Source organism: Pelophylax lessonae, assembly GCF_965119305.1.
Source record: "Pelophylax lessonae genome assembly, chromosome: 7".
In the NCBI taxonomy this organism is placed as follows: domain Eukaryota; kingdom Metazoa; phylum Chordata; class Amphibia; order Anura; family Ranidae; genus Pelophylax; species Pelophylax lessonae.
Genome location: NC_138774.1, coordinates 171,781,675 through 171,806,664, shown reverse-complemented (window position 1 = coordinate 171,806,664; position 24,990 = coordinate 171,781,675). Strand labels below are relative to the sequence as shown.

Genomic DNA, 24,990 nt, shown 5'->3' with positions numbered 1-24,990 from the left:
CAATCTAAAAATGCCTTTTCCAGGCGAATGGTGATCAAAGTGTATGTCCGCCAACAGCTGATAAACATTAAATAGCTGGAGTCCTTAGTGAGGACATGACCTGCAAACTTTCTTAATCTATCCAAACCATGTGATTTCCTCATGCACAGACAGATGTGTCATTTGAATGGATATTACATCTCACACACTGGATACTCCTATGCATGTAATTCTTAGCACTTCAGGCCTAATTCTAATACAGCCTTACAGGTTATATTACTTGTCCCTTATAAAGGATTCTTATTTCAGATTTTCTCAATCTGGTTAATTAAATTATCAATGGCTGCTCAAATGTTTTCTGTTGGTATAATTATTAGATGCATCATCCACTTTACAATGTATATCATAACAGAGGTCTCAGAAGTATGACCGATAGTTGGCATAATAAAAATAATGGCACTTGAAATCTGGAAAAATATTTCTGTCTTGGGGTTATAAGCATGAAATGTAATGTGGATGAGTATTATTTACAGAATGTAGAGAATTTTTGCATAATATGTTTCTAAAGCATCTAATCCTAATTAAATTAAGCTGTGTTTCACAAAAATTTCTGATTTTACTCCAGTTTAAGACAAAGTAATATACCATACATAAAGTGTGGAGAGAACACTTCCACATTGTAGTACATTCTGTAATTCATTTGAAGTTTTTCTTTACAGTTTTATTAGACTTGGTTCTCCCAGTGTCCAATAAAAGTATGAAAAACTGTTATTTGCCTTTTTAGATTGCTCAGTAATAGAAAACAAATGACTGAGTGGGGAAAATAATTATTTGATCCCCTGCAAATGTTGTAAGTTTGCCCACCTACAGAGAAATGATTTGGTCTATAATCTTTTATCATAGGTGTATTTTAAATGATAGAGACAGAATATAAACCAAAAATCCAGAAAAAACACATGATACAAATGTTATAAATTGAGTTGCAGTTCAGTAAGTAAAATAAGTATTTGATCCCCAAGCAAAACATGACTTAGCACTTGGTGAGAAAACCTTGTTGGCAAGCACAGAGATAAGACGTTGCTTGTAGTTGGTTAGCAGGTCTGCATACGTTTCAGGAAGGATTTTGGTCCACTCTTCTTTACAGATATTCTTTAAATTCTTAAGGTTTCTTGGCTGTCACTTGGCAACTCGAAGTTTCAGCTCCCTCCATAAATTTTCTATAGGATTAAGGTCTGGAGACTGACTAGGCCACTCCATGATCTTAATGTGCTTCTTCTTGAGCCACTTGTTTGTTGCCTTGGCGATATGTTTTGGGTCATTGTCATGCTGGAAGACCCATCCACGACCCAGCTTCAGTGTTCTGGCTGAGGGAAGAAGGTTCTCATCTAAGATTACACTATACATGGCTGCGTCCATTGACCCGCTCAATGCGGAAAAGTCGGCATGTACCTTTAGCAGAGAAATAGCCTCAAAGCATAATGTTTCCACCTTTGTGCTTGACTGTAGGGATGGTGCTGTTAGGGTCATAGAGTTCAATTTTGGTCCCATCTGACCACAGCACTTTCTCCTAATCCTTCTCTGAATCCTTTAGATGTTCATTGGCAAACTTCAGATGGGCCTCTACATGTGCCTTCTTGAGGAGACGGACCTTGCAGGTGCTGCAGGATTTCAATCCATAGTGGCGTATTGTTAACAATGGTTTGTTTGGTGATTGTGGTCAAAAGTGCCTTGAGATCATTCACAAGCTCCTCATGTGTAGTTCTGGGCTGATTCCTCACTTTTCTCATGGTCATTCTTACCCCATGAGGCCAAATCTTGCATGGATCTTCAGACCGAGTGCGATTGATGGTTATTTTGTATTTCTTCCATTTGCTAAAATTCACTTCAACAGTTGTCTCCTTCTCACCAAGCTTCTTGCTGATGGTCTTGTAGCCTATTCCAGCCTTGTGCAGGTCTACAATTTGACAGCTCTTTAGTCCTGCCCATGATGGTGAGTTTTGAATGGAAGAAAGAGATTCTGTGGACAGGTGTCTTTTATACACATCATATACAACATACACATTTTATACAATGAGTTGTCATTAGGATTCTATCATTTAAAATACACTTATGATAAAAAAAATTATAGACCCTTAACCGCTTCCCGACAACCCACCGCCTATTTACTGCGGCAGTGTGGCCCTCCTGAGCAAACCTACGTCAGTCGCATGCCTGCAGCTAGGGGGCGGCGTGCTCCCGCCCCCCACTCGGCAGCGGAGACTCTGATGCACGGGGCAGGTGGCTCCGATTGCCGTCTGACACCCACGATCGCTCCCCGCTGAGAGAGAAGAATGGTCTCAGCTGACCGTTCTTCACTCTGGAATGATCACAGAGCTCCTGTGATCCTTCTATATAGGTGTAGCTAGGCATTTCCAGGCATTGGGCCTGAGATGGGTCTGCCACTGTTACCGGTGACACCTTCAGCCCATTTAAGCTGAGTACCCAAGTGTGAGAGTTGAGACAATGACCATTCTGGCATCTTTGGTTTGTTTTGTTAATTTTGTAATGGGGATGGGAGAAGGGAATGAGTGGGATACTTCTCTGGCTCAACTAGGTAAAACGGGGACACTTTGTAGAAAAATGCCTGTTAGCGCTGTCTTGACGCCAGCTGGATGCCGACCAATGCTTACTGACGCTTGAAGATTGCTTTATTACTGAACTGTGCTAGACCTTGACTTATAACCCTCTGGTTAACTCAAAAGATCCTGGACTGTAGAGAAACTTGACTCTTGACACTCTATTAAGCTCAAAAGTCCTGTGAACAGCTCCCTCCAGCCCTTCACTGACTGAGGTAGCTCCTTGTAACTGCTTGTACTGCTGCAACTCTCAACACTGCACACTGCACGCTGTACACATTAACTATTCATGGCCCAACCGCTGGCGCCCCCTTTGACACTTCAGGGTCCTCTCACTAGGCACCCCCTGTGACACTTCAGGGTCCTCTCACTAGGCACCCCCTCTGACACTTCAGGGTCCTCTCACTAGGCACCCCCTCTGACACTTCAGGGTCCTCTCACTAGGCACCCCCTCTGACACTTCAGGGTCCTCTCACTAGGCACCCTCTCTGACACTTCAGGGTCCTCTCACTAGGCACCCCCTTTACTGCTAGCTAGCTCCTGGATCCCTTGGACCTTCACCAGAATGGTCCTCTCTGTCAGCTAGGCAGACCCCCAGGGGCAGTTAAAGTACTCACAAACTTAGAATGCTTTCCTGAAACTGGGCCCCCCTCAACTCTGCTGGTCTTAGGCACACCGGATCCTCTCTGCAGCTCAGCTCAGCTCTCTCTGTATCCTCAGGCAAGCCACCCGAGACACCCGATCCTTCTGACAGGAGTAGAGACAGCCGTACTCCTGGGACTCTGCTTCCCGCCAAAGACGCTACATCATGCGTTCCCCTCAAGCTTATACCCACTCCTAGAATCCTGTGCGGCAGAATCTGCCTTTCTGGGGTAGATACAGGCCTGAATGTGCCACTGATTGGGTTTCCTCCATTGCCCAATGCGAACCCTTCTTGTGGAGCCAGTGGGAACACTCCCCAGTCTCAATAGCAACACCTGGGAGACATGACAGCCCAGCTGAAAACCATGGCCCTGCTGTTAGGCAGCCAAGGCCCACTATACTTTGCCTAGCACCTACCTTGTAGGGTGCTACATCAGAACACGGGTCTCTATGGTCATTTCACAAGCCATGCCGCCCACAGTTAGAATCAATCCCCTAGGCTCACATTTAACCCCTTGATCGCCCACAGTGCTAACCCCTTCCCTGCCGGTGTCATCATTACAGTAACAGTGCATATTTTTAGAACTGATTACTATAGTAATGTCACTGGTCCCCCCAAAAGTGTCAAAAATGTCAGTTAGGGGTCCGATCTGTCCACCGCAATATTGCAGTCCCGCTAAAAATCGCAGATCACTGCCATTTCTAGTAAAAAAAAAAAAAAAACCAATAAAAATGACATAAATCTTTCCCATAGTTAGTAGACGCGATAACCATCAAATTAGCTGATTGTGTTTTTTTTTTGTTTTTTTTACCAAAAATATGTAGCAGAAAACAAATTGGCCTAAAAGGTGGAAAAATTTTGGTTTTACATCTTTTTTTTTTTTGGGAATGTTATATAGCAGAAAGTGAAAATTTATATATTTTTTTTTCAGGATCGTCACTCTTTTTTTGTTTATAGCGCAAAAAAAAAAAAAAAAAAAATTGCACAGATGATCAAATACCACCAAAAGAAAGCTCTATTTGTGGGAAAAAAAGGACATCAATTTTTTTTGGGTACAGCGTCCCACAACCGAGCAATTGTCTGTTAAAGTAACGCAGTTCAGAATCGCAAATTATGGCCTGGTCATTAAGAGGGAAAATCTACCGGTCCAGAAGTGGTTAATTTCTTTGTATGTGGGTATACTTACAAAATCTGCAGGGGATCAAATAATTATTTTCCCCACTGTACATCTTTGTTGACCGTTATCACCTACCCCACGTATAGTGTATTTGGAGCTCTCTGTATATTTTACCTTCCCCGTATAAGGGGAACCAATGTTTGTCTCTAAAGGTATATAGTGCTCTATGACATTCCATACCTTGTTATGTTGTCAATAGTCGACTGTAAAAAAATGTACAAAATGTGTTTATTGTGGTAAAGGAGGGTGACCAGTTGTATTTCTGCATTTTATCGCCTGGACATTGCAATGTTTTCTTTAATAAAAAACCTCTGAACAAGAAAATGATACCTTGTTTCCAGACATCAACATTTGAATGTTTTTTGAGAATTAATAATTAACAATCATCAATTAATGAATTATCAGCTGCATAGTTTTGTGTGAACTACAACCTTGTTCTGCTGAAACCTGTCAAGTTAGATAACAATGCATCGCATTACATTTTGCACCACGTTTGTCAATGTTATTGAGCAATCCTACATTGACTTTGTGAAAAAATGCAGTGAGGCAGTAATTTAAGACTCAATAAATATGTAATCCTTCAGCCTTCTTAAATCACAATAACACAGCTTTTCCTTTTCTTTTGTTCTAGCTTTGGTTGTAAGATTTCTGACAAAAAGGTTTATTGGAGACTACGAAGCAAACACTGGTAAGTTTGAATAGAGGGTGGAGAGGGAGATTAATTACCCAGCATGTGCTTACAAAATGAGAAAACTACAAATTCCTCTTTGTGTTAACAGGTGAAATGCACAAGATTAATGCAAATCAATATCATGTAAAAAGACGAACCTAGCCTGCCATTTACCTGGCCCTACATTTGCTTCTTTAGCACAGAAAGCAAAGTACACAAAAAGAATCTATTTAATAATAGACTCTGGGGGGTGTGCATTCTGGTTCTTTGTATCATAGTCTGTTTTCTTTGGGTTTTTTTTTTTTTTTTTTTGGTAATGTATTGTTTCCTTCTTCCGTAAGAACATCATTCCAAATAGTGGTGATAAATGATGATTGCACTTTCAGTGTCCTTACCCCTTACTGTTCCCCTTTCCAAGTGGTTTGGTTATAGATTCTTCAAGATTTAGCACACTGCTACCTGTGCAACCACAGCACAGTTCCCACTTACCTCAGTAAAAGCCTGTCCACAGCCTGACAGGTATGTAGGTCTGTGTAGTATAAAGGTCTACTTAAGTCATGCACTCTGGCCATTTTTGAAGCTACATCAGGGGCGTCCAACTTTTTTTCTTACTGCCTCTAAACTCCCCTGCATGTTGTCCTATATGTCCATGCGCACACATACTGTAGGCTTCTAGCCAGAGGCATACCTAGGGTCTCCAGCGCCCTTGGCTAGGAGCTGTATTGAGACCCCCCCTAAAAAAGATTGCCATTTTTATTTTTTCTTGTTTAGATCAATTTTAATAATTCTCTACATTTTTAAAGGTAATGTTCCTATATAAGCTATCCACCATGTATAGGGAAACATATGTAGCATTCTATTTTGTTCCCTAATCCTCCCTGTCCCATAAAAAAAAATGTATAAAAGGGAATTGGAAGTTTCGGAGGTTTCCAGCAGTCACTCAAAGCCCTCCGCGCTATATGAAATCCCCGCAACTCGTACACATGAAATAGCAAAGCTTCATATACAATGCTTTCCCAATAATGCCAACAATAATGTGTGTTATCAACCTCAAATCATAAATATATATTTAAACACATATATTTAGACTTGTGAGATGATGGTGATGTGCCAGAGGAATGCTTGTTGTCACCATATTGCAAGCATAGTAGAGGCACATCACACCTTATGACAAGCACAACACAGGCCATTACACCTTATTGCAAACACAATATTGGTAAATCACACCTTTTTACAAGCATAACACTGGGACATTACACCATACCAGTAGTAAGATCAGGTACAGGGCTGGTGCTACCAGTAAGGCGACCCAGGCAGCCGCCTAGGATGCAACATACCAGGGGGCGCCGGCAAAGCCTGACCTGAGGTAAGTGACTTACCGTAAGTCACTGAAGGGGTTGTAAGCAGTGGAGGCCTGGGTGGGAGCGATGGCATATGTAGGAACCGATCCGTCCATTTCTTGCCTGCAGCCACTGAGAGTCTGCTTCTTCTCCTCCTCCCCCTCCTCCAGGCATCCAGAGGCGGCAGGAGAGAAATGGACGGAATGGTTCCTACATATGCCGCCGCTCCTATCCGCTGGAGGACCTTCAGGTTGAATCTATGCAACCAGGGCTGCCCATAGGGAGCTGCAAGCTTCCTTTGCTTTCTCCCCTGAGTGCAGTACAGTGCAGCTTTTCCCCCACGTGTAGCCTCCTGTAGCTGGAAGACCTGTCACCTGATGGTCTCTCTGTGAGCCGGTGTAACGTTAAAAAACCATACCCCGTGAAGAAACCATACCCCTCGTCACTTCCGGTCTGAAACAGCAGAGCAGCGCAGTAGTGCGCATGCTCAGAGCCCCGGATACGTAATTGAAGGAGAAAGAATTTGACAAGTGCGCATGCTCGGTGGGCATGAAAATATCACGGCACTGTTTCTAATGTTATACTTGCGGTGGGTACATTAAAACACTTCGGGTGCAACATAAATCATCTCCTCTCCTATCGCTGTAACATCCCTCATCTCCGGTAATAAATATAAAAGCGGCGGCGGGTGTATGAGACGTAAATGTGACGGCGATCGCGGCTCCGTGATCCGCTTTTATATTTATTACCGGAGATGAGGGATGTTACAGCGATAGGAGAGGACATGATTTGTGTTGCACCCGAAGTGTTTTAATGTACCCGCCGCAAGTTTAACTACCGTGAGAAATCCATACCCTCCGTAGCTGAACCGGAAGTGACGAGGGTATGGTTTTCTCACGGGTATGGTTTTTTTCACGGAACACCGGCAGCTTCTCCACTGGCCGACTAAGCTGGTGGGCGGGGCGGGGTGGGGCGGGGTGTGGCTACCTTCACTTAGTTGCATAGATAGTTTCCATGCTAAAAATGGTAGAGGAAGATTATATATATATACACACACACACACACACAGTGCCTTGCGAAAGTATTCGGCCCCCCTTGAACTTTGCAACCTTTTGCCACATTTCAGACTTCAAACATAAAGATATAAAACTGTAATTTTTTGTGAAGAATCAACAACAAGTGGGACACAATCCTGAAGTGGAACAAATTTTATTGGATATTTCAAACTTTGTTAACAAATAAAAAACTGAAAAATTGGGCGTGCAAAATTATTCAGCCCCTTTACTTTCAGTGCAGCAAACTCTCTCCAGAAGTTCAGTGAGGATCTCTGAATGATCCAATGTTGACCTAAATGACTAATGATTATAAATAGAATCCACCTGTGTGTAATCAAGTCTCCGTATAAATGCACCTGCACTGTGATTAGTCTCAGAGGTCCTTTTTTAAGCGCAGAGAGCATCCTGAAGAACAAGGAACACACCAGGCAGGTCCGAGATACTGTTGTGGAGAAGTTTAAAGCCAGATTGGATACAAAAAGATTTCCCAAGCTTTAAACATCCCAAGGAGCACTGTGCAAGCGATAATATTGAAATGGAAGGAGTATCAGACCACTGCAAATCTATGAAGACCTGGCCGCCCCTCGAAACTTTCAGCTCATACAAGGAGAAGACTGATCAGAGATGCAGCCAAGAGGCCCATGATCACTCTGGATGAACTGCGGAGATCTACAGCTGAGGTGGGAGACTCTGTCCATAGGACAACAATCAGTCGTATACTGCACAAATCTGGCCTTTATGGAAGAGTGGCAAGAAAAAAGCCATTTCTTAAAGATATCCATAAAAAGTGTCGTTTAAAGTTTGCCACAAGCCATCTGGGAGACACACCAAACATGTGGAAGAAGGTGCTCTGGTCAGATAAAACCAAAATCGAACTTTTTGGCAACAATGCAAAACGTTATGTTTGGCGTAAAAGCAACACAGCTCATCAGCCTGAACACACCATCCCCACTGTCAAACATGGTGGTGGCAGCATCATGGTTTGGGCCTGCTTTTCTTCAGCAGGGACAGGGAAGATGGTTAAAATTGATGGGAAGATGGATGGAGCCAAATACAGGACCATTCTGGAAGAAAACCTGATGGAGTCTGCAAAAGACCTGAGACTGGGACGGAGATTTGTCTTCCAACAAGACAATGATCCAAAACATAAAGCAAAATCTACAATGGAATGGTTCACAAATAAACATATCCAGGTGTTAGAATGGCCAAGTCAAAGTCCAGACCTGAATCCAATCGAGAAACTGTGGAAAGAACTGAAAACTGCTGTTCACAAACGCTCTCCATCCAACCTCACTGAGCTCGAGCTGTTTTTCAAGGAGGAATGGTCAAAAATTTCAGTCTCTCGATGTGCAAAACTGATAGAGACATACCCCAAGCGACTTACAGCTGTAATTGCAGAAAAAGGTGGCGCTACAAAGTATTAACTTAAGGGGACTGAATCATTTTGTACGCCCAATTTTTCAGTTTTTTATTTGTTAAAAAAGTTTGAAATATCCAATAAATTTCGTTCCACTTCATGATTGTGTCCCACTTGTTGTTGATTCTTCAAAAAAAAAAATTACAGTTTTATATCTTTATGTTTGAAGCCTGAAATGTGGCAAAAGGTTGAAAAGTTCAAGGGGGCCGAATACTTTCGCAATGCATTGTATATATATAAAAATATTTAAATATGCATTTTTAAGTGCAGAAAACACATGTGAAAGTTATATATGAAAAGTAATCCAATATAATATTTAAGTGTCCGTTCCACCATCAGTCTATAAGTGACAAAGACAAAACAACAGTCCAAAAAAAGTGCTCCACTTCAAGTTAAGTTCACATCTATGCGGTTGATGCGTTTTTCAGGCACGTTCTGCATTTTCAAACCCGCATTTATAATGCATTTTTGCATGCCGTTCTCATGCGTTTTGTGTTTTTTTTTTCCTTTAAAAACACTGCATATAGCTGGCTGCTAAAAAGCAGAGGCGGAAGCTGGCCGATGCGTCCTTAACAACCAATTAGTCATCAACTCCCCCCTGACAGCTGAATGTAAAAAAAAGAAGTGCCGGAAAAAAAGATTTGTGAAAAAAACAGAGTGCCCCCCCCCTAGATCTATACCAGGCCCTTTGGGTCTAGTATGGATTTGCAGGGGAACCCTATGCCAAAATGAAAAAAAAAATTGGTGTGGGGTATCTACCCCAATCTATACCAGACCCTTAACTGAGCATGCAGCCAGGCAATGTAGGAAAGGGAGGGGACGAGTGAGCACCCTCCTCCTGAACCATACCAGGCCACATGCCCCCAATATGGGCAGGTGCTTTGTGGCAGGGGGGGGCTCTGCCCCTCCACCCCAAAGCACCTAGACTCCATGTTGATAGGGACAATGGCCTCTTTCTTACACCCCTGGGCTGTGTTTGTTGGGTCTGTAGGTGGGGGGCTTATCAGAATATGGAAGCCCCCTTTAACAAGAGGGTCCCCAGATCCTGGCCCCCCATGTGAATGAGTAGGGGTACAATGTACCCCTACTCATTCACTAAAAAAGTGTCACTTAGAAAAAATAACAGAGTTTTTGACAATTCCTTTTTTAAAAAATACAAAAATAATGTCCCCGATGTAGATCCATCATCAATCATGCCGCTTGCTGGACCCGAAAAAAACAAACTCGTCAAAGGCTAACCGCGACTGCCCACTCCTCCATCTGACACTTTTTAAACAGGTAAGGGGCAGGGCCACCGGTGACAGGCTACCTGAAGGCTATTTGTGTAAACCACAGTCAGTTGCCCTTTCCTAAATGTTGTACATTCACATACTAGGCTGGTTTTCATATACCAAGTGAAGGCTTGATAGAGAAAGTTTTTCTGTATTCATTTCCCCTACTCACCACTTTTTTTTTAAATACCAGCCTGTAGACCTGTTACAGCATTAGAGTTCCTGCTTTCCAGCCTTGTTTTCGTTATTTGACATTTCATTAAACAATAATGGTACCTGTGTTATACAGGTTAACAATACTAATAGCTACCACTAAAAATATACCGTACTACTAATATTTTACTGCTGCCTAAAAATCATTGAAAATAAATTGTTTTTATATTTAAACTGTATATAGCCTACCATTTGATGGAACTTTATTTTCCATTTGCCTCAGAGCTCTTTAAAGCAATATTCCACCCCCCCCCCTTTTTTTGTTCATACCCCCACTTACCTGGTGGTTAGCTCTGCACGGTTTAGATACTCACCCACCCAGTGGATCCAGGGATGTCCAGCTGAGATCCCCTTTTTTACTGGTAGCACTCGGTCCCGCTTCACCATGTTTTGCTCCGATGTTATCCAGAGGCTGCCCACTGTTCCGTGTTTAGTCAGGCACACCTTTTAATTATACCCTTCTAGGCCCACCCCCCCCTCCATCTTTACTAAGTGGAAGGCTTTGTCTCCTTGGATATGTGATGTGAATATTCTAGGAGTCAAAGGGGTGCTGTACAAGGAAGGGGGTGGAGACAGACATTTTTTTTATTTTTAAAAATGTAAACATGGGAAAAAAAACAGCGCTTGACATGCTCAGGACTGGAGGAGGGGTGGAGAGGAGGAATCATGCAGTAAAGGGTGAAGAGCCACTTTAAAGCAGTTCTTCAGTCGTACCAAAAAAAAAAAAAAGTCATTATTTGTATTTTATTATTAATTACTTATCTGCTGACTCTTAAAAAAAAGGACACTTACCTGTTCAAGGATCTAGCGCCTTCCTCACCCGGGCCAGTTTTTTTGCAGTCTTTGGGTCCCCGGAAACAAGTCTGCTGACATCCGCCTCCCCATAGAGAATAATGGGTGGTCCAATCGGGTTCGCCCGAAAAACTGACAGGTGGACTCAATCGGTCCTCTGGTGTGAAAGGAGCCTAAGGCCCCTTTCACACAGGCGGACCTTTCAGATCCGCCAAAAAAACTGACAGGCGGATCTGAACAGTCACCGCATACATCTCTATGGGGCATCGGATGTCAGCGGAGACATGTCCGCTGACATCCGATCCGTCAAATCTGGATGGATGGAAACCCTATTTTCCATCCGTCCAGCGGATCGGATAAGAATGGACAGACAGTCCGTTCCCATCCGATTCCCCCATAGAGATGCATAGGGACCTGACAGCTCTGTCTCTGCACACAGCACGGAGATACAGTTGTCATCCTCCTGCTCAGCGGGGAATCGGCGGATCGATCTCCCGCTGAGAAAAACGGAGTCTGCCTGACTGACTCCAAGTGTGAAAGGGCCCTAAATGTTTTGCAGAAATCAGATTGCCATAAAAGTTTTTTATTTTTTTTTCAATTTCATTCTAGGTATATTTCAGTACCCAGTGTGTGAGTTTCCAAAAGTCAGCATGTGTGCAATATATACTGTATATGATTTACCTTTTATCCCAGGTCATCTGTTGTCCTAGGGCATCACACACAGGGTTCACTACCAAAGATCCAGGGCTGCATCAAGTTTTTTTTTACCTTTTGTGAATCATGAATATGTTAGAAATACAAACGTACAGAGACACAATTTAATTTAAACTTGCTTTGTTACTGTGCAGGTGCATTGTATTCAAGGAAAGTCACAATTGATGGGGAGCAAATTTCACTCCAAGTGCAAGATACACCTTATGTATCAATGGAGGTAAGCTTTGTATCTGCAACATATACATGTTAAAAAGCCACAATCCTGTGAAAAATTGTATGTAAACTATGACCAAATTTGATTTTATTGGGTTTCTTTAAAACAGAAAGTAGAAAATATAGTTTTTTTTTTTCAAATCTAAATCTAAAAGTGGCAATAGATGGATCAAAAAACAGCTGGTTCAGCAGAGACTGGCCAAATTTCAATCAGTGTTTGGCTGTCCCTGTTTAAGAGAAATTGATTGTGAGAAGTTAGACAATTACGGTGTATGCCCCAAATACCCAACAGCTGATTTTTCTTGCTAAATTTATACAGAGATTACTTGAGTTCCCAGAAGGCCTATTGTTGGTTGGTGGGGATTTTAATATGAGCTTGGAGCCCTCATTTAACACCTCCTCAGGCAGGCCCTCTTTGTCTGCAGCAGCCCAGAAACATTTTAGAAACTCTTAAGGTTGTTGAAATAACCTGAGACTGATTCATGCCTCTGAGAAAAATTTTACGTAATATTTGATCACCTATCAGTCCTTTTCTAGAAGAGATTTAATGTTCCTTGGCCACATATCCTTAAACTGGCCATACATGGTTGGTGGTTGAATGAAAATGTCTCATGTATGGTCAGCCCTAGAGACAGTTCAATTCATGGATATTAATCCTTTACCAATATTGGATTACGCATTGGTTTCTATTCTCTTAAAATGCCCCTGAAAGTCACCCTGGAAAGTGGAAATGGAGACTAAATGAGAACATGCTTGATGATGTAGTAGTAGAAGCACTTGTGAGGCAAACTATTCCTTTATACTGCGAGAAAAATTACTTGGAGGAGGTGAAAAGGAGAAGCCTCTGGGAGGCCCATATAGTCATGGTAAGGGGGGGGGGGGGATTTATAGCCCAGGGGGCACAACTCAAGAAGAAACGTCAGACACACATCTTGAAATTGATCCAACAATATCTAGAAATCAAAACTCTGTGGGTAGGGTGGGGATATGGGGAATCCCTGCAGCTATATTCCAAATGCCAAGAAATTACACAGAGAGTTATATCGTCAGAGAGTTACATCGTCAGGTGCAAAACTTCTAAAAAAGTGGTAGGTTGCATGCGAAAGAGCTTAAAAAAAATGGGTAGAGAGAACATACATCCATAAATTGACCACCTCCTGGGTGGACAATTGTTCAGATATCTTTTATACCTCAACATATAGGGATTGTTATCAGGATTTACATACATTTAGGTGGCGGAACCCCTTATAGCACAGGAAAAACAGAGGCATAAAATCAGAGAACATCTGAGGAGGTGTCTTTCCCAGAGCTAACGAAACACATTTCTACAGCCTTAAAGCAGGAATATATTTGGTGGAAGATATATCTATGACCGTGAAAAGCCATAGCTACTGGATGGTTTTGCCAGAGAACATTTCCTGTGGCTTCTGAGGTCTTTCTGACTCATATTACAATAATCCCTAAAGAGTGCAAAGATACTACCAAATGCCAGCATTTTAGGCCCATGCCCCCTTTGAATGTGGATATGAAATTTGTGGTCAAAAACCTTGTATACAGATTGAAATTTTACCTGACAGGGTATTTCACTGGGACCAGGTGGGCTGGGAAACCAGGAATAGTTAAGAGGTCACTCTCCACTCATCCATTGGGTGAAAGCTAATACTCCCCTGTGCTTATTCTGTCAACAGATGGTGAAAAAGCATTGTATAGAACAGATTGGGTTTTAGGAATGAGTTTTTACAATTGGTAATGAATGAGAATATGCTTCGGTGGGTAGGAGCACTAGACAGTTTGTCCAGCAGCAAGGGTTAAGGTTATTAACACTTTGTCAACCTCATTGCAAATAAAAACAGCATGAGACCAAGGCACCCTCTTTTTCTATGATTCATTCTTTCATTGAAAGCATTATTTTGTAAAATCAGAAATAACCCAGATATCACAGTAGTTCATATAGACTCCATGCATCATAAAGCCAAAGCATGGCATTCTGTTTTTCACAACCAGGCCCTGAATCTCCCTGCCGAATGAAACTATCTAGATTTCAGAACTCTTTCATTTGAAGTAATGTTACCCAATTACAATCCACCATAGCATCACCTATTTAGTTCACCTCTCTAAACACTCTTATACTCTTTATAGACATGATGACTCTCAGCTTACTCAGGCAAAGCTAATTAATTCAGACAGGGTAAATAGTACTAGAGCTTACTCTCCAATAGCCCTGTTGGAGGCGGGGATGGGGGGAGGTTGAAACTACTTGCTCAACCTAGTAATAGGGTTTCTTTCCAATTTATTCCTGGAGATATTACCAAATGTGGTTTGAAAGAGTGTTTGCCGAGAGATTTTACTACTAAACCCCTGTTGTTTTCCTATAAATTTCTTCTTAATCTAGAGTCGCAACCGGACTCCTATTTCATCAGGGAAGAGAGAGTTCAGTTCCACAGTATCTGACAGTCAAAAGGCTAATGTAGCAAAGTTGGTACATGCCTCTTCTTTTAGCTCTAAAGTTCAGGAGTCTTGCTATAAGCTATACCCCTAATGGTACGGAGTACTATCCAAACTTGCAGTGATTTATCCTGGTGATTCCATACTGTTGGGGGGCTGTGGGATGACTGAGACACTCCTAAATTTGTGGCTGAATTGTCCCTTTTATCAAACCCTTATAATCAGTGATACACATTATGGACCAATGACTACAACCTAATATTTCCAATATTCCATTGACAACACTCTTTCATGGAATAAACATTTCTAATAAATCCTTTAAAAAAATTCACCGGTAACTCGCTTGCTCAATGCGGGTAAATCCCTTTTAAATCTAGTTGATGAAAAACGAATAGAGCTCCCTTGATAGAGGAATGGTTGAATAAGGTAAATTAGTTTATGGAGAACAAAAAGTTGGACATATACCATTCAAGATCAATAATTTTTTTTTTTTTTTTTTGTTTAATTTGTTTTTATTGAAAATGGTTAAATAGAACATTGACAAAACAATCCGACACAGCATACTGTGAGAGAACAGCAGAGTCATAACAATATAAGTACAAATGACCAACATATGCCGTGCAGTGCCAGAGAATACGATAGAACACATACACAATGCATACATCTTATCCTGCACAGCTCTGACTCGAGGCGAACAACCAGTCCATAACCAATATGAGCAGTAAAACAAAAGCTATGTCGGGAGAAGAGCAGAAGAAAGAGAAAGGAAAAAAAGGAGGATAGAAGAAGGGGGGGGGGGGGGGAGGAGAGAGAGGGTGGGTAGACCACGGGCTACAAAAGTTTTAGCATGTACACATTAATCGGGTGGGGCGTTAGTAGAAACGCCATCTGTGAGTAAAGAAATATAAGCCGGTGAGGCTTTAAAGGTTGACCATGAGTACCAGATAGATTGAAAGCGATCCAGCTTGTCTCGGGCAATAAAGGTGAGTTCTTCCAGCTGACAAGTCGCATCCACTTTTAGTAACCATTCCCGCACTGTGGGAATGGTGGGAGTGCCCCAATGAAGGGGTATCAGAGCCTTTGCAGCATTAAGCATGTGGGGTATGACTGAACGTTTAAATTTAGAAAGAGGCAAAGTAGTACCATGCAACAAGACCACCCATGGGTCAGCTGGGATCCTTTCTTCCGTGATAACCTGGATAATTTGTAGATCAATAATATGGTTTTTATAGTCTTTGGGCAGTTTGGTTCCTTTTTCAAATCACTGAAAATACAAAAAGTTTGTTGGGTCAGGATAGCCTATTACTTCACCTTTCCCATTAATATAACATGGTTCATTCAGTTATAAAAACAGATACAGATGAGATGGTCGCTGTTTTTTTGTATGTGTGTTTGTTTAATATTTTTTGTTTTGAAGTCAAGAAAAATGTAGACCACTGTGGAAAGGTTTGTCAATCCTATAAGCATAGTATTTGTGCAGTTGAGACAATATTTTGAGAGAATACTGTCTGTTTTATGTGGAAATTACTTCTTTGTTGATAATCCTGCCTTAACTGTATATAGCGTGAAGTACAGTATATGTGTACTTTTGAAAATGTAGATGCTTGTGTATATATAGGGGTGAGCTGTGGATGAAAGCGCTTGTTTTCTGTTTAGAAATAGGCTGCAGGCAGTGGGCAAGTGTAGGCCACTGACAAACTCCAGCTCCTATCAAATTACAATTAGTAAAAAAGAAGGGGTTGTGGCACAGATCACTGGCAAATGCTAATTGTTTGTGTGGTGGCTCTTTCTTTGGTATACTGTGTATACAGTATACACACACTGGGGTTGATGATTTCATAAAGGTATATGGACTTTTTACTTTGCAAGTTTAGTTGCAGTCCACTAAAGAATTATCCCACGTTGAGTGCTTAGTGAATGAGATAAAGCTCTGCTGACAACACTGAAGAAATAACACTTTGCTACAATGTAAAATAGTGAGTGTACAGCTTGTATAACAGTGCAAATTTGCTGTCCCTTCAAAATACCTCAACACACAGCCATTAATGTCTAAACCGCTGGCAACAAAAGTGAGTATACCCCTAAGTGAAATTGTCTAAATTGGGCCCAATTAGCCATTTACAACCCCCCCCCCCCCCGTTGTCATGTGACTCGTTAGTGTTACAAGGTCTCAGGTGTGAATGGGGAGCAGGTGTGTTAAATTTAGTACCAATGGGGGCACCCAAAATGTGAGACAACTGTGTCCTGTATAGCCTGGACACATAACCGTCAAGAGACCTTTTGGAAATCCAATTGGTCTCAAAAAATAGGAGGGGAGCCACCACAGCCAAATGCAATACTACAAAATACAGATTAAGGGGCCATAGACAACCCCTTGGAACGGCTGCAAGAAAGGGATGCTCAAACCAACTCAGTGAAAAAGTGAAAAACTTTATTAAGGATCAGAATTGAGACATGATCTAAAATAACCCCATTATGGGGAATACATTACAAATATCAACAGGCTCAAAGATAGCAACAGAAAACATATATGACACATAAAAACAACGACACACTCACACAAGGCCGGCCTCACACATACTCCGGAAGATCAAACCAATGGGAACCTTGGCAAGCCGCATGCACTCCTTACGGGGTTTGTTGATGCGGTGAGCTCAGGGATCCATAGGTTAATCATGCCACAATATAAACTTGATCAAGATGTAATAATAAACTGAAAATGTACCACCAGATAGCAAGGGATCATGACCTTCTTTCATATTTCCATTTTAGCAGCTCAGCACTGTACGGTTGTCATGATATAATTAAGAAGTTCAGTCATGGACTATATAATTCATTGTTAAATTTCAGCAGTATACTTAATAGCAGACTAAACTCTCACATCAAGATAGCGGATGCCAATAAATTTAGAATTTTCAAATTAATTTCACCATGAGGGAGGCGGTGTCTAAAGGAATATCTGCAGACCAAGTAAACTGAATTGAAGTGCATAGAGCCAAATCCCGTGTTGATCGGGGGCAAATTTGTTATTCAGGAGGTGTTATACAGTTCCTCTTGTAAATGGGGCAACATTGTCGAACCAACAGACGTTCCTCTGGAGCAGAAAGTCACTTGTATTTTCAGAAATTGCAAGGTGCGGGAGCAGGGGAGAGACGCAGTGCAATGGATTTTCTGCGCGGGCTCACACCATTACTAGGCTGTATCCCATGGAAATTAATTTAACCATGGGCCAAATACTGGCCTTCCGTTAGTTGGCAGGTATCACCTGAGTGTCCATAGACAGCTTGGTGGTCATGGCCTTTTCTCTATCCCCCTATCAATGTATGATTTTATGCTCACCGTTCATTTAAGGCATTTGAATCGGATAACCTTCTGCTCGTTTTTTCTGGGTAGCGTCTTGGTAAGGGCCCGGCATCTAGCTGCGGCTCCAGCCAACCTCGTGGGGACGGCGTGTTCCAGGTTTGAGACCGAACTTCCGCGCTGTGAGTAGAAGCTGGAGCGCATTGGTGGCTCTTCCGGGTTGTGCGGGGCCGGCGTGTGACGTCAACGCGTTTCGCGTGCGTGTTAAATTTAGTGTTATCGCTCTCACTCTCTCATACTGGTCACCAGTGATATGGAAGTAACTGCGTTAAAGTAAACGGCGTTACTTAACGCAGTTACTTTTGAGGGTAACGAGTAATCTAACTGGATACTCGTTCTCTCCCTGTAACGACGCTGCCGATACTTTCGGCTGCGTTACTGCAATTACATCTACTGCCACCAGATGGCAGTAGATGTAATTGTAATTCCCCCTCTCCTCTATGACCGCTGTCTGTGGTACAGGAAGTAGAAGAGGAGGAGACTCAGCCAAGGAAGGAGACACTCGAGTCGGCAGATGATGATGGCTGCAGTGTAGAGGGGCGGAGATGACGGCTGTGGAGGCGGAGATGATGGGGAGATGCAATGCTCTGGCAGAACTTGCCTGGCTACATATCCACGGAGGGTTTTGGAAACTATGGAGATGACTACAGCGGGCGGAGGCAGATCGTTTTTCATGCTATGGAGCTGCGGTGTGGAGTACAGGGAGATGCACTGCTCTGGGGGGGTGGGGGTGTTAGTGGCTACATATCCATGCAGGGTCCTGCAAACGTCAGGAGTTGGGACTGCAGATGAGTGTGCATTGGGCCTGTTTAGTAGTGGGATGGGAGTTAGTTGCTGGATGGTGGATGGCAACCCCCAACTCCTGACATTTGCAGGACCCTGCATGGATATGTAGCCACTAAACCCCCTCCCCCCCCCCCCCAGAGCAGTGCATCTCCCTGTACTCCACACCACAGCTCCATAGCATGAAAAACGATCTGCCTCCGCCCGCTGTAGTCATCTCCATAGTTTGCAGGACCCTCCATGGATATGTAGCCAGGCAGGTTCTGCCAGAGCATTGCATCTCCCCGTCATCTCCGCCTCCGCAGCCGTCATCTCCGCCCCTCTGCAGCCATCATCTCATAATGGGTTAATCATATCAAGGTATATCGGGCTCGAGAGGCAGAGAGCACAGCGCGCCAGCCCCAGGAGGAGGACGGAGCCAGACGGACCCGGACAGTGTGCCAATGCCTGCCAGGCCACACCACCTCCAGCAGCCAGCACAGCAGGTACCAAAAAAATAAAAACCTCACAGTCAATCAGGACTCAGATCCACACCGCCTCCACCAGTGTGCCACACCGCCACCACCTCCACCAGTGTGCCACACCGCCACCACCACCACCAGTGTGCCACACCGCCACCACCACCAGTGTGCCACACCGCCACCACCACCATTGTGCCATACCGCCACCACAACCAGTGTGCCACACCGCCACCACCACCAGTGTGCCACACCGCCACCACCAGTGTGCCACACCGCCACCACCAGTGTGCCACACCACCACCAGTGTTTCACACCGCCACCACCAGTGTTTTACACCGCCACCACCAGTGTTTTACACCGCCACCACCAGTGTTTCACACTGCCACCACTCGTGTGCCACACCACCAACAGCCAGCCACTCCAGGCAGCAGGTACCAAAAAACAAAACAAAATACAGTTACTCACAGTCAGGAGGACTCAGAACTCAGACCCCCACAGTGTGCCACACCGCCACCACTATTAAAGATCTCATAGAACGTAATTGCATTATAGAATAGTAAAAAAAAGTCGCAGTTACTTTTCTGAGTAACTAATTACTTTTTCAATGTGGTAACTGAGTCAGTAACTCAATTACTTTTTGGGAGAAATAATTTGTAACTATAACTAATTACTTTTTTAAAGTAAGATGACCAACACTGCTGGTCACTGGAAGTTCAACAAGGCACCTCATGGCAAAGAACTCTCTGAGGATCTAAATAAAATAATTGTTGCCCTACATAAAGATGGCATAGGCTATAAGAAGATTGCCAAGACCCTGAAAATGAGCTGCAGCTCGGTGGCCAGGACCATACAGCGGCTTTACAAGACAGGTTCCACTCAGAACAGGCCTCGCCTTGGTCGACCAAAGAAGTTGAGTGCAACTGCTCAGGGTCATATCCAGAGGTTGTCTTTGGGAAATAGACGTATGAGTGCTGCCAGAATTGCTGCAGAGGTTGAAGGGGTGGGGGGGTTAGCCTGTCAATGCTCGGACTGTACGCCGCACACTGCATCAAATTGGTCTGCATGGCTGTCGTCCCAGAAGGAAGCCCCTTTTAAAGATAATGCACAAGAAAGCTGCAAAACGTTTGCTGAAGACAAGCAGACTAAGGGCAGGGATTACTGGAACCATGTCCTGTGGTCTGATGAGACCAAGATAAACTTATTTGGTTCAGATGGTGTCAAGCGTGTGTGGCGGCAACCAGGTGAGGAGTACAAAGACAAGTGGGTCTTGTTTACAGTCAAACATGGTCGTGAGAGTGTCATGGTCTGGGGCTGCAGGAGTGCTGCCAGCACTGGGGAGCTACAGTTCATCGAGGGAACCATCCATGAATGCCAACATGTTCTGTGACATACTGAGGCCGAGTATGATCCCCTCCCTTCGGAGACTGGGCTGCAGGGCAGTATTTCGACATGATAATGACCCCAAACACACCTCCATAATGACCACTGCCTTGCTAAAGAAGCTGAGGGTAAAGGTGATGGACTGGTCAAGTATGTCTCCAAACCTAAACCCTATTGAGCATCTGTGGGGGCATCCTCAAACGGAAGGTGGAAGAGCGCAAGGTCTCTAACATCCACCAGCTCTGTGATGTCATCATGGAAGAGTGGAAGAGGACTCCAGTGGCAGCCTGCACAGCTCTGATGAACTCCATGCCCAAGACGGTTAAGGCAGTACTGGAAAATAATGGTGGCCACACAAAATATTGACACTTTGGGCCCAATTTGGACATTTTCACTAAGGAGTCTACTCACTTTTGTTGCCAGTGGCTTAGACAAATAATGACTGTGTGTTGGGTTATTTTGAGGGGACAGCAAATTTTCACTGTTCTACAAGTTGTACACTCACTACTTTACATTGTAGCAAAGTGTAATTTCTCCAGTATTGTCACATGAAAAGATATAATAAAATATTTACAAATCTGTAAGAGGTGTACTCACTTTTGTGAGATACTGTGTGTGTGTGTGTATATATATATATATGTATTGTAGGAAGGTGACCCCGGGTCACTGTGTGTGTTAGCAATCTACGCCTGGTTTTGATTAAGACAGGCCTGCTGATTGCACACTTGTGGGCTGGGTTCATATTATTCCAAGGTTTAGCTAACAGTTGGAGACAGCTCCACCCCGGCAGACAGGAGGTCTGGCCTGGGAGTCAGTGCAGCACGAGGCTGCTATCAGTGTGCACCCTGTTGGGTGAGTGAAGTCTGTGGGAGACAGACAAGAGCCTTGAGTTTGAGGCCAGAGCAGCAGCGCTGCAAGTACAAGCCAGGAGGGCTGCAAGTTCAAGCCAGGAGGGCTGAATGATCATTTATTTTTGCTGAGGATAGAAATGCTGAAACCCCTGCGTGGGAAACCTATGTTATTTTTTCTGCTTGATGAACTTTCCTTTTAATAAACATGGGAGAGGAAAGCCCTTAATAGAAAGAAAAAGTGAGTGACGGTGTCCTTTCAACGCTCTACAGTTGATGCGAATCTCACAGTATATATATATATATATATATATATATATATATACACACACACACACACACACACACACACACCTTTTATATAATTATAAAAGCGGCAATCCTATCCTGCCTCGGTGACATATGCTTGATAATGCTTCTATAGCATCTATCCCTCCCATGTTTCTTTTGGGACATCTACTTATCCCCTGGGATGTCTACCACACAGTAGCTCAAAAGGTAAGTACCCTGTAGATGCCTGAGGCATCTAAAAAGTACAGATGAGACATGGCAGTAAACAATCACAAATTTTCCCATCATTGTCCACCACTTTTTTTTTTTTTTTTTTTACATGTTCTTAGGCACATTATTAAATCTTCCCACCAGACCACCCGTTTTGGGGGTGGTATGGAGGTGTGAGATTTTGAACAACTTACATAATTGCTTCATGACTCTGGACATACTGTAAATTGGGTGCCCTGGTCCATTAATAGTTCATCCGGAATACCTACATAGCTAAATACCTGAACAAGTTCTGTGCAAATACCCTTGGCTGAAGTATTACGCAAGGGAATGGCTGCAGGTTACCATGTGGCATAATCCAGTATTACCACATAGCTCCCAACTGTCCTTTATTTGGAGGGATTGTCCCTAATTCGGAACAATGTCCCTCTGTTCCTCTTTCCTCCTCATTTGTCCCTCATTTTGGTCTGATCTATACAGTTGTATATAAAATGCACTATTTAACTATCAAAAAGTGTTTCCCATTCCCATTCCCAAACCTTTCATCCAATTTATACATTGCTGCATTTGTAAATTCCAAAAGCAAATATAAAGGAATAGTGGTAAAAAAAATGAACTTATGGGTTTAACCAATCATTGTTTTGTACAATTCTCCTTTAGGGGGGCTTGGCAGAGGAGTGTCACATAGTTACATAGTTACATAGTAGTTGAGATTGAATAAAGACAACAGTCCATCAAGTTCAACCTGTGTAGGTGTGTGTGGATGCATTCATTTCCCATACCCCTGAATGCTGTGATCTTTGAGATGCACATCCAAGAGTATTTAAAAAGTAGCCATATTCTCCGCAGCTACCACCAATTGTGGAAGAGAGTTCCACAATCTTATTGCCCTTACAGTAAAAAAAAAAAAAAAAAAAACCTTACCAGGACCATAACTACAGGGGTTGCGATTGCAACTGGGCCCCATGCTCCAGGGAGGCCTGTGTGGCTCTCCTGTACACCTTGATCAGAATGGCGTAACAAACAACAAAAAGTGATGAAAGTGCGCTCAAAGTACAACTTCCCTTCTAGTGGGGAGAAAAGAAAAAAAGAAGTCCATGGCACATATAGCTCCTGCTGACACGCACACCATATAGCCTAGTCATTTCTTTGGCAGGCCTGTACTTATCGTGCACGTGGGACTATTGTGTAAGGGCTGTGCAGTGCTGGCCACACAGTAAAGGACTCATGCCTACTTACTTTTGCTAATAGGTGTCACTCATTCCCATCTCAGAAAGTTGAGAGGTATGTTACCAGTACATGCTGATGTCCCCGAGCAGACTTTAGGACTGGTCCCACCAAATCAATACCAATTCTTTAAAAAGGAATTTCAATAATCAGTAAAGGTATCAGCATACTTCGAAAAGAGGGCGATGGTGCAGAATACTGACGCTCTGGACATGATACTTGATACAGCAAATTATTTTTAAGAGCCATGTAGGAAAAAGACATCTCAACTTCAGGTTCAACAGGTTCCCCATCTATCAACGTAATGTTTTCTCTGGCTCTAGTAATCGTGGAGTCTTTCAGTTTTTCTGTACAAAAATAATTTTTTCTGACCTGTAAGTCAAGCACCACATTCTGTTCACTCTCATTATTCGAGTCAGGAAGAATTCCCCATTTGGTCAGATTCTGCTTCCTCTTGTCCCTCCTGGCTATTAGAGAGAAAGTAAAAAGGCTGACCCCTTCATTGCCCGCCCCAACAGGTTCCTCTTTTTTTCACTATCAAAAGGGTCAGGAGTTATGTGTTTCCCCTGTAGGGGGAGCTATATCCTCCCAGCACTTTTTGTTTTGCCACAATCTTTAAAATTTGAGGAAAATCTCTCCCTACTATGGTTTCATGAAGCAGAGAGGGTAATACCTCCACAGAATGTGTCACATAACAAGTTATCCTTTCATTCCCCCTTCATAGAACAGACAATAGTACTTCTCCATTTCCCTCAATGCCACAGATAGAATGCCCTCTTAAAATTACCACAATGTATTACAACCTATTATTATTAATATTATTATTAATGTATTACATAACCTCCCCTCTTTAATGTACAATTGCCTTAAATAGCTTGCCAGTGCAAACCCTAAGAAAGAAGACTGGAGTGAAGATACTGTAGAGTGGTGTGGAAAACAGGGTACTGATGATATTGGCTGGTCACTACATGTGATATACAAGAGTTAACAGGTTGAGGTTTAAACACTGTCTGGTTATGCAACGTTTGAATGTCTGGTTGCTGTAAAGAATATAATTTTTTCTTAATTGTTGTTAAAACATTATATATAATTTTAACTCCTATAGATAGAAGCTGTAATTTGAAAGTTGTCCTGTAATTTGCAGACTCCACTCTGCCTAAAACACAATCACCAAAATTCAAATCGACCCCAATTACAGTTTTCTGGAGGTAGTTCCCTTAAGAACTACCTGCACCTAATTCAGGCAAGCATTTGCGCCAGTGTCATTAACATTACCTATACGTGTGGCAAATTCAGGTAGTACTTACTACCACCACTTTGAATAGGAACCGTTACTATGGAAAATATGTCAAAATTTCTTATAAAAAACTAGGAACCCTTAATATGGAAAAAAATATGGAAAAAAATATGGAAAAAAATATGGAAAAATTACTAATAAAAAATAAAACGTGGCCCTGTATAAAAGTAAGAAAAAGCATACTCACTAGTTGAAGTTCTCATTCAAGAATCTATTACCGAGACAGCATAAAATTCTTAAAGCGGAGTTCCACCCAAAAGTAAAACTTCCACTCTTTTGCTTCCCCCCTCCGGTGCCACATTTGGCACTTTTTAGGGGGGAGGGTACCTGTTTTAGACCTGTTTTTGACAGGTACCCTTCCCCACTTCCGGGACACGGCGCCTCGGCTGTCCTTCCCGGAAGTTCGGCCCCCTCCTCCTTTCCCCGCCGCTGAGCCAATAGAAATGCGCAGCGTGCTTTGCGCATGCACAGTAGGGACCCGGCCGTGAAACCGCAAGGCTTCACTGCCAGGTTCCCTTACCGGCAATGGTGGCGGCAGCAGCCGACAGCCGATGGAAACATCAGCTGCGGTGCCGACATCGCTGGACTC

The 24,990-nt window shown here is 43.0% G+C and overlaps 1 protein-coding gene across 1 annotated transcript in view; it reads left to right on the top strand.

Moving 5' to 3' along the window:
* Positions 1 to 24,990, top strand: part of LOC309560944 (ras-like protein family member 11A-like) — a 113,672-nt gene that overhangs the window by 4,307 nt on the left and 84,375 nt on the right. Inside the window, exons 2-3 of the mRNA XM_082264642.1 lie at positions 5,046 to 5,102; positions 12,021 to 12,103. Of these exons, the coding sequence (XP_082120768.1) occupies positions 5,046 to 5,102; positions 12,021 to 12,103 (140 nt within the window). The remainder of the gene's footprint in view (positions 1 to 5,045; positions 5,103 to 12,020; positions 12,104 to 24,990) is intronic.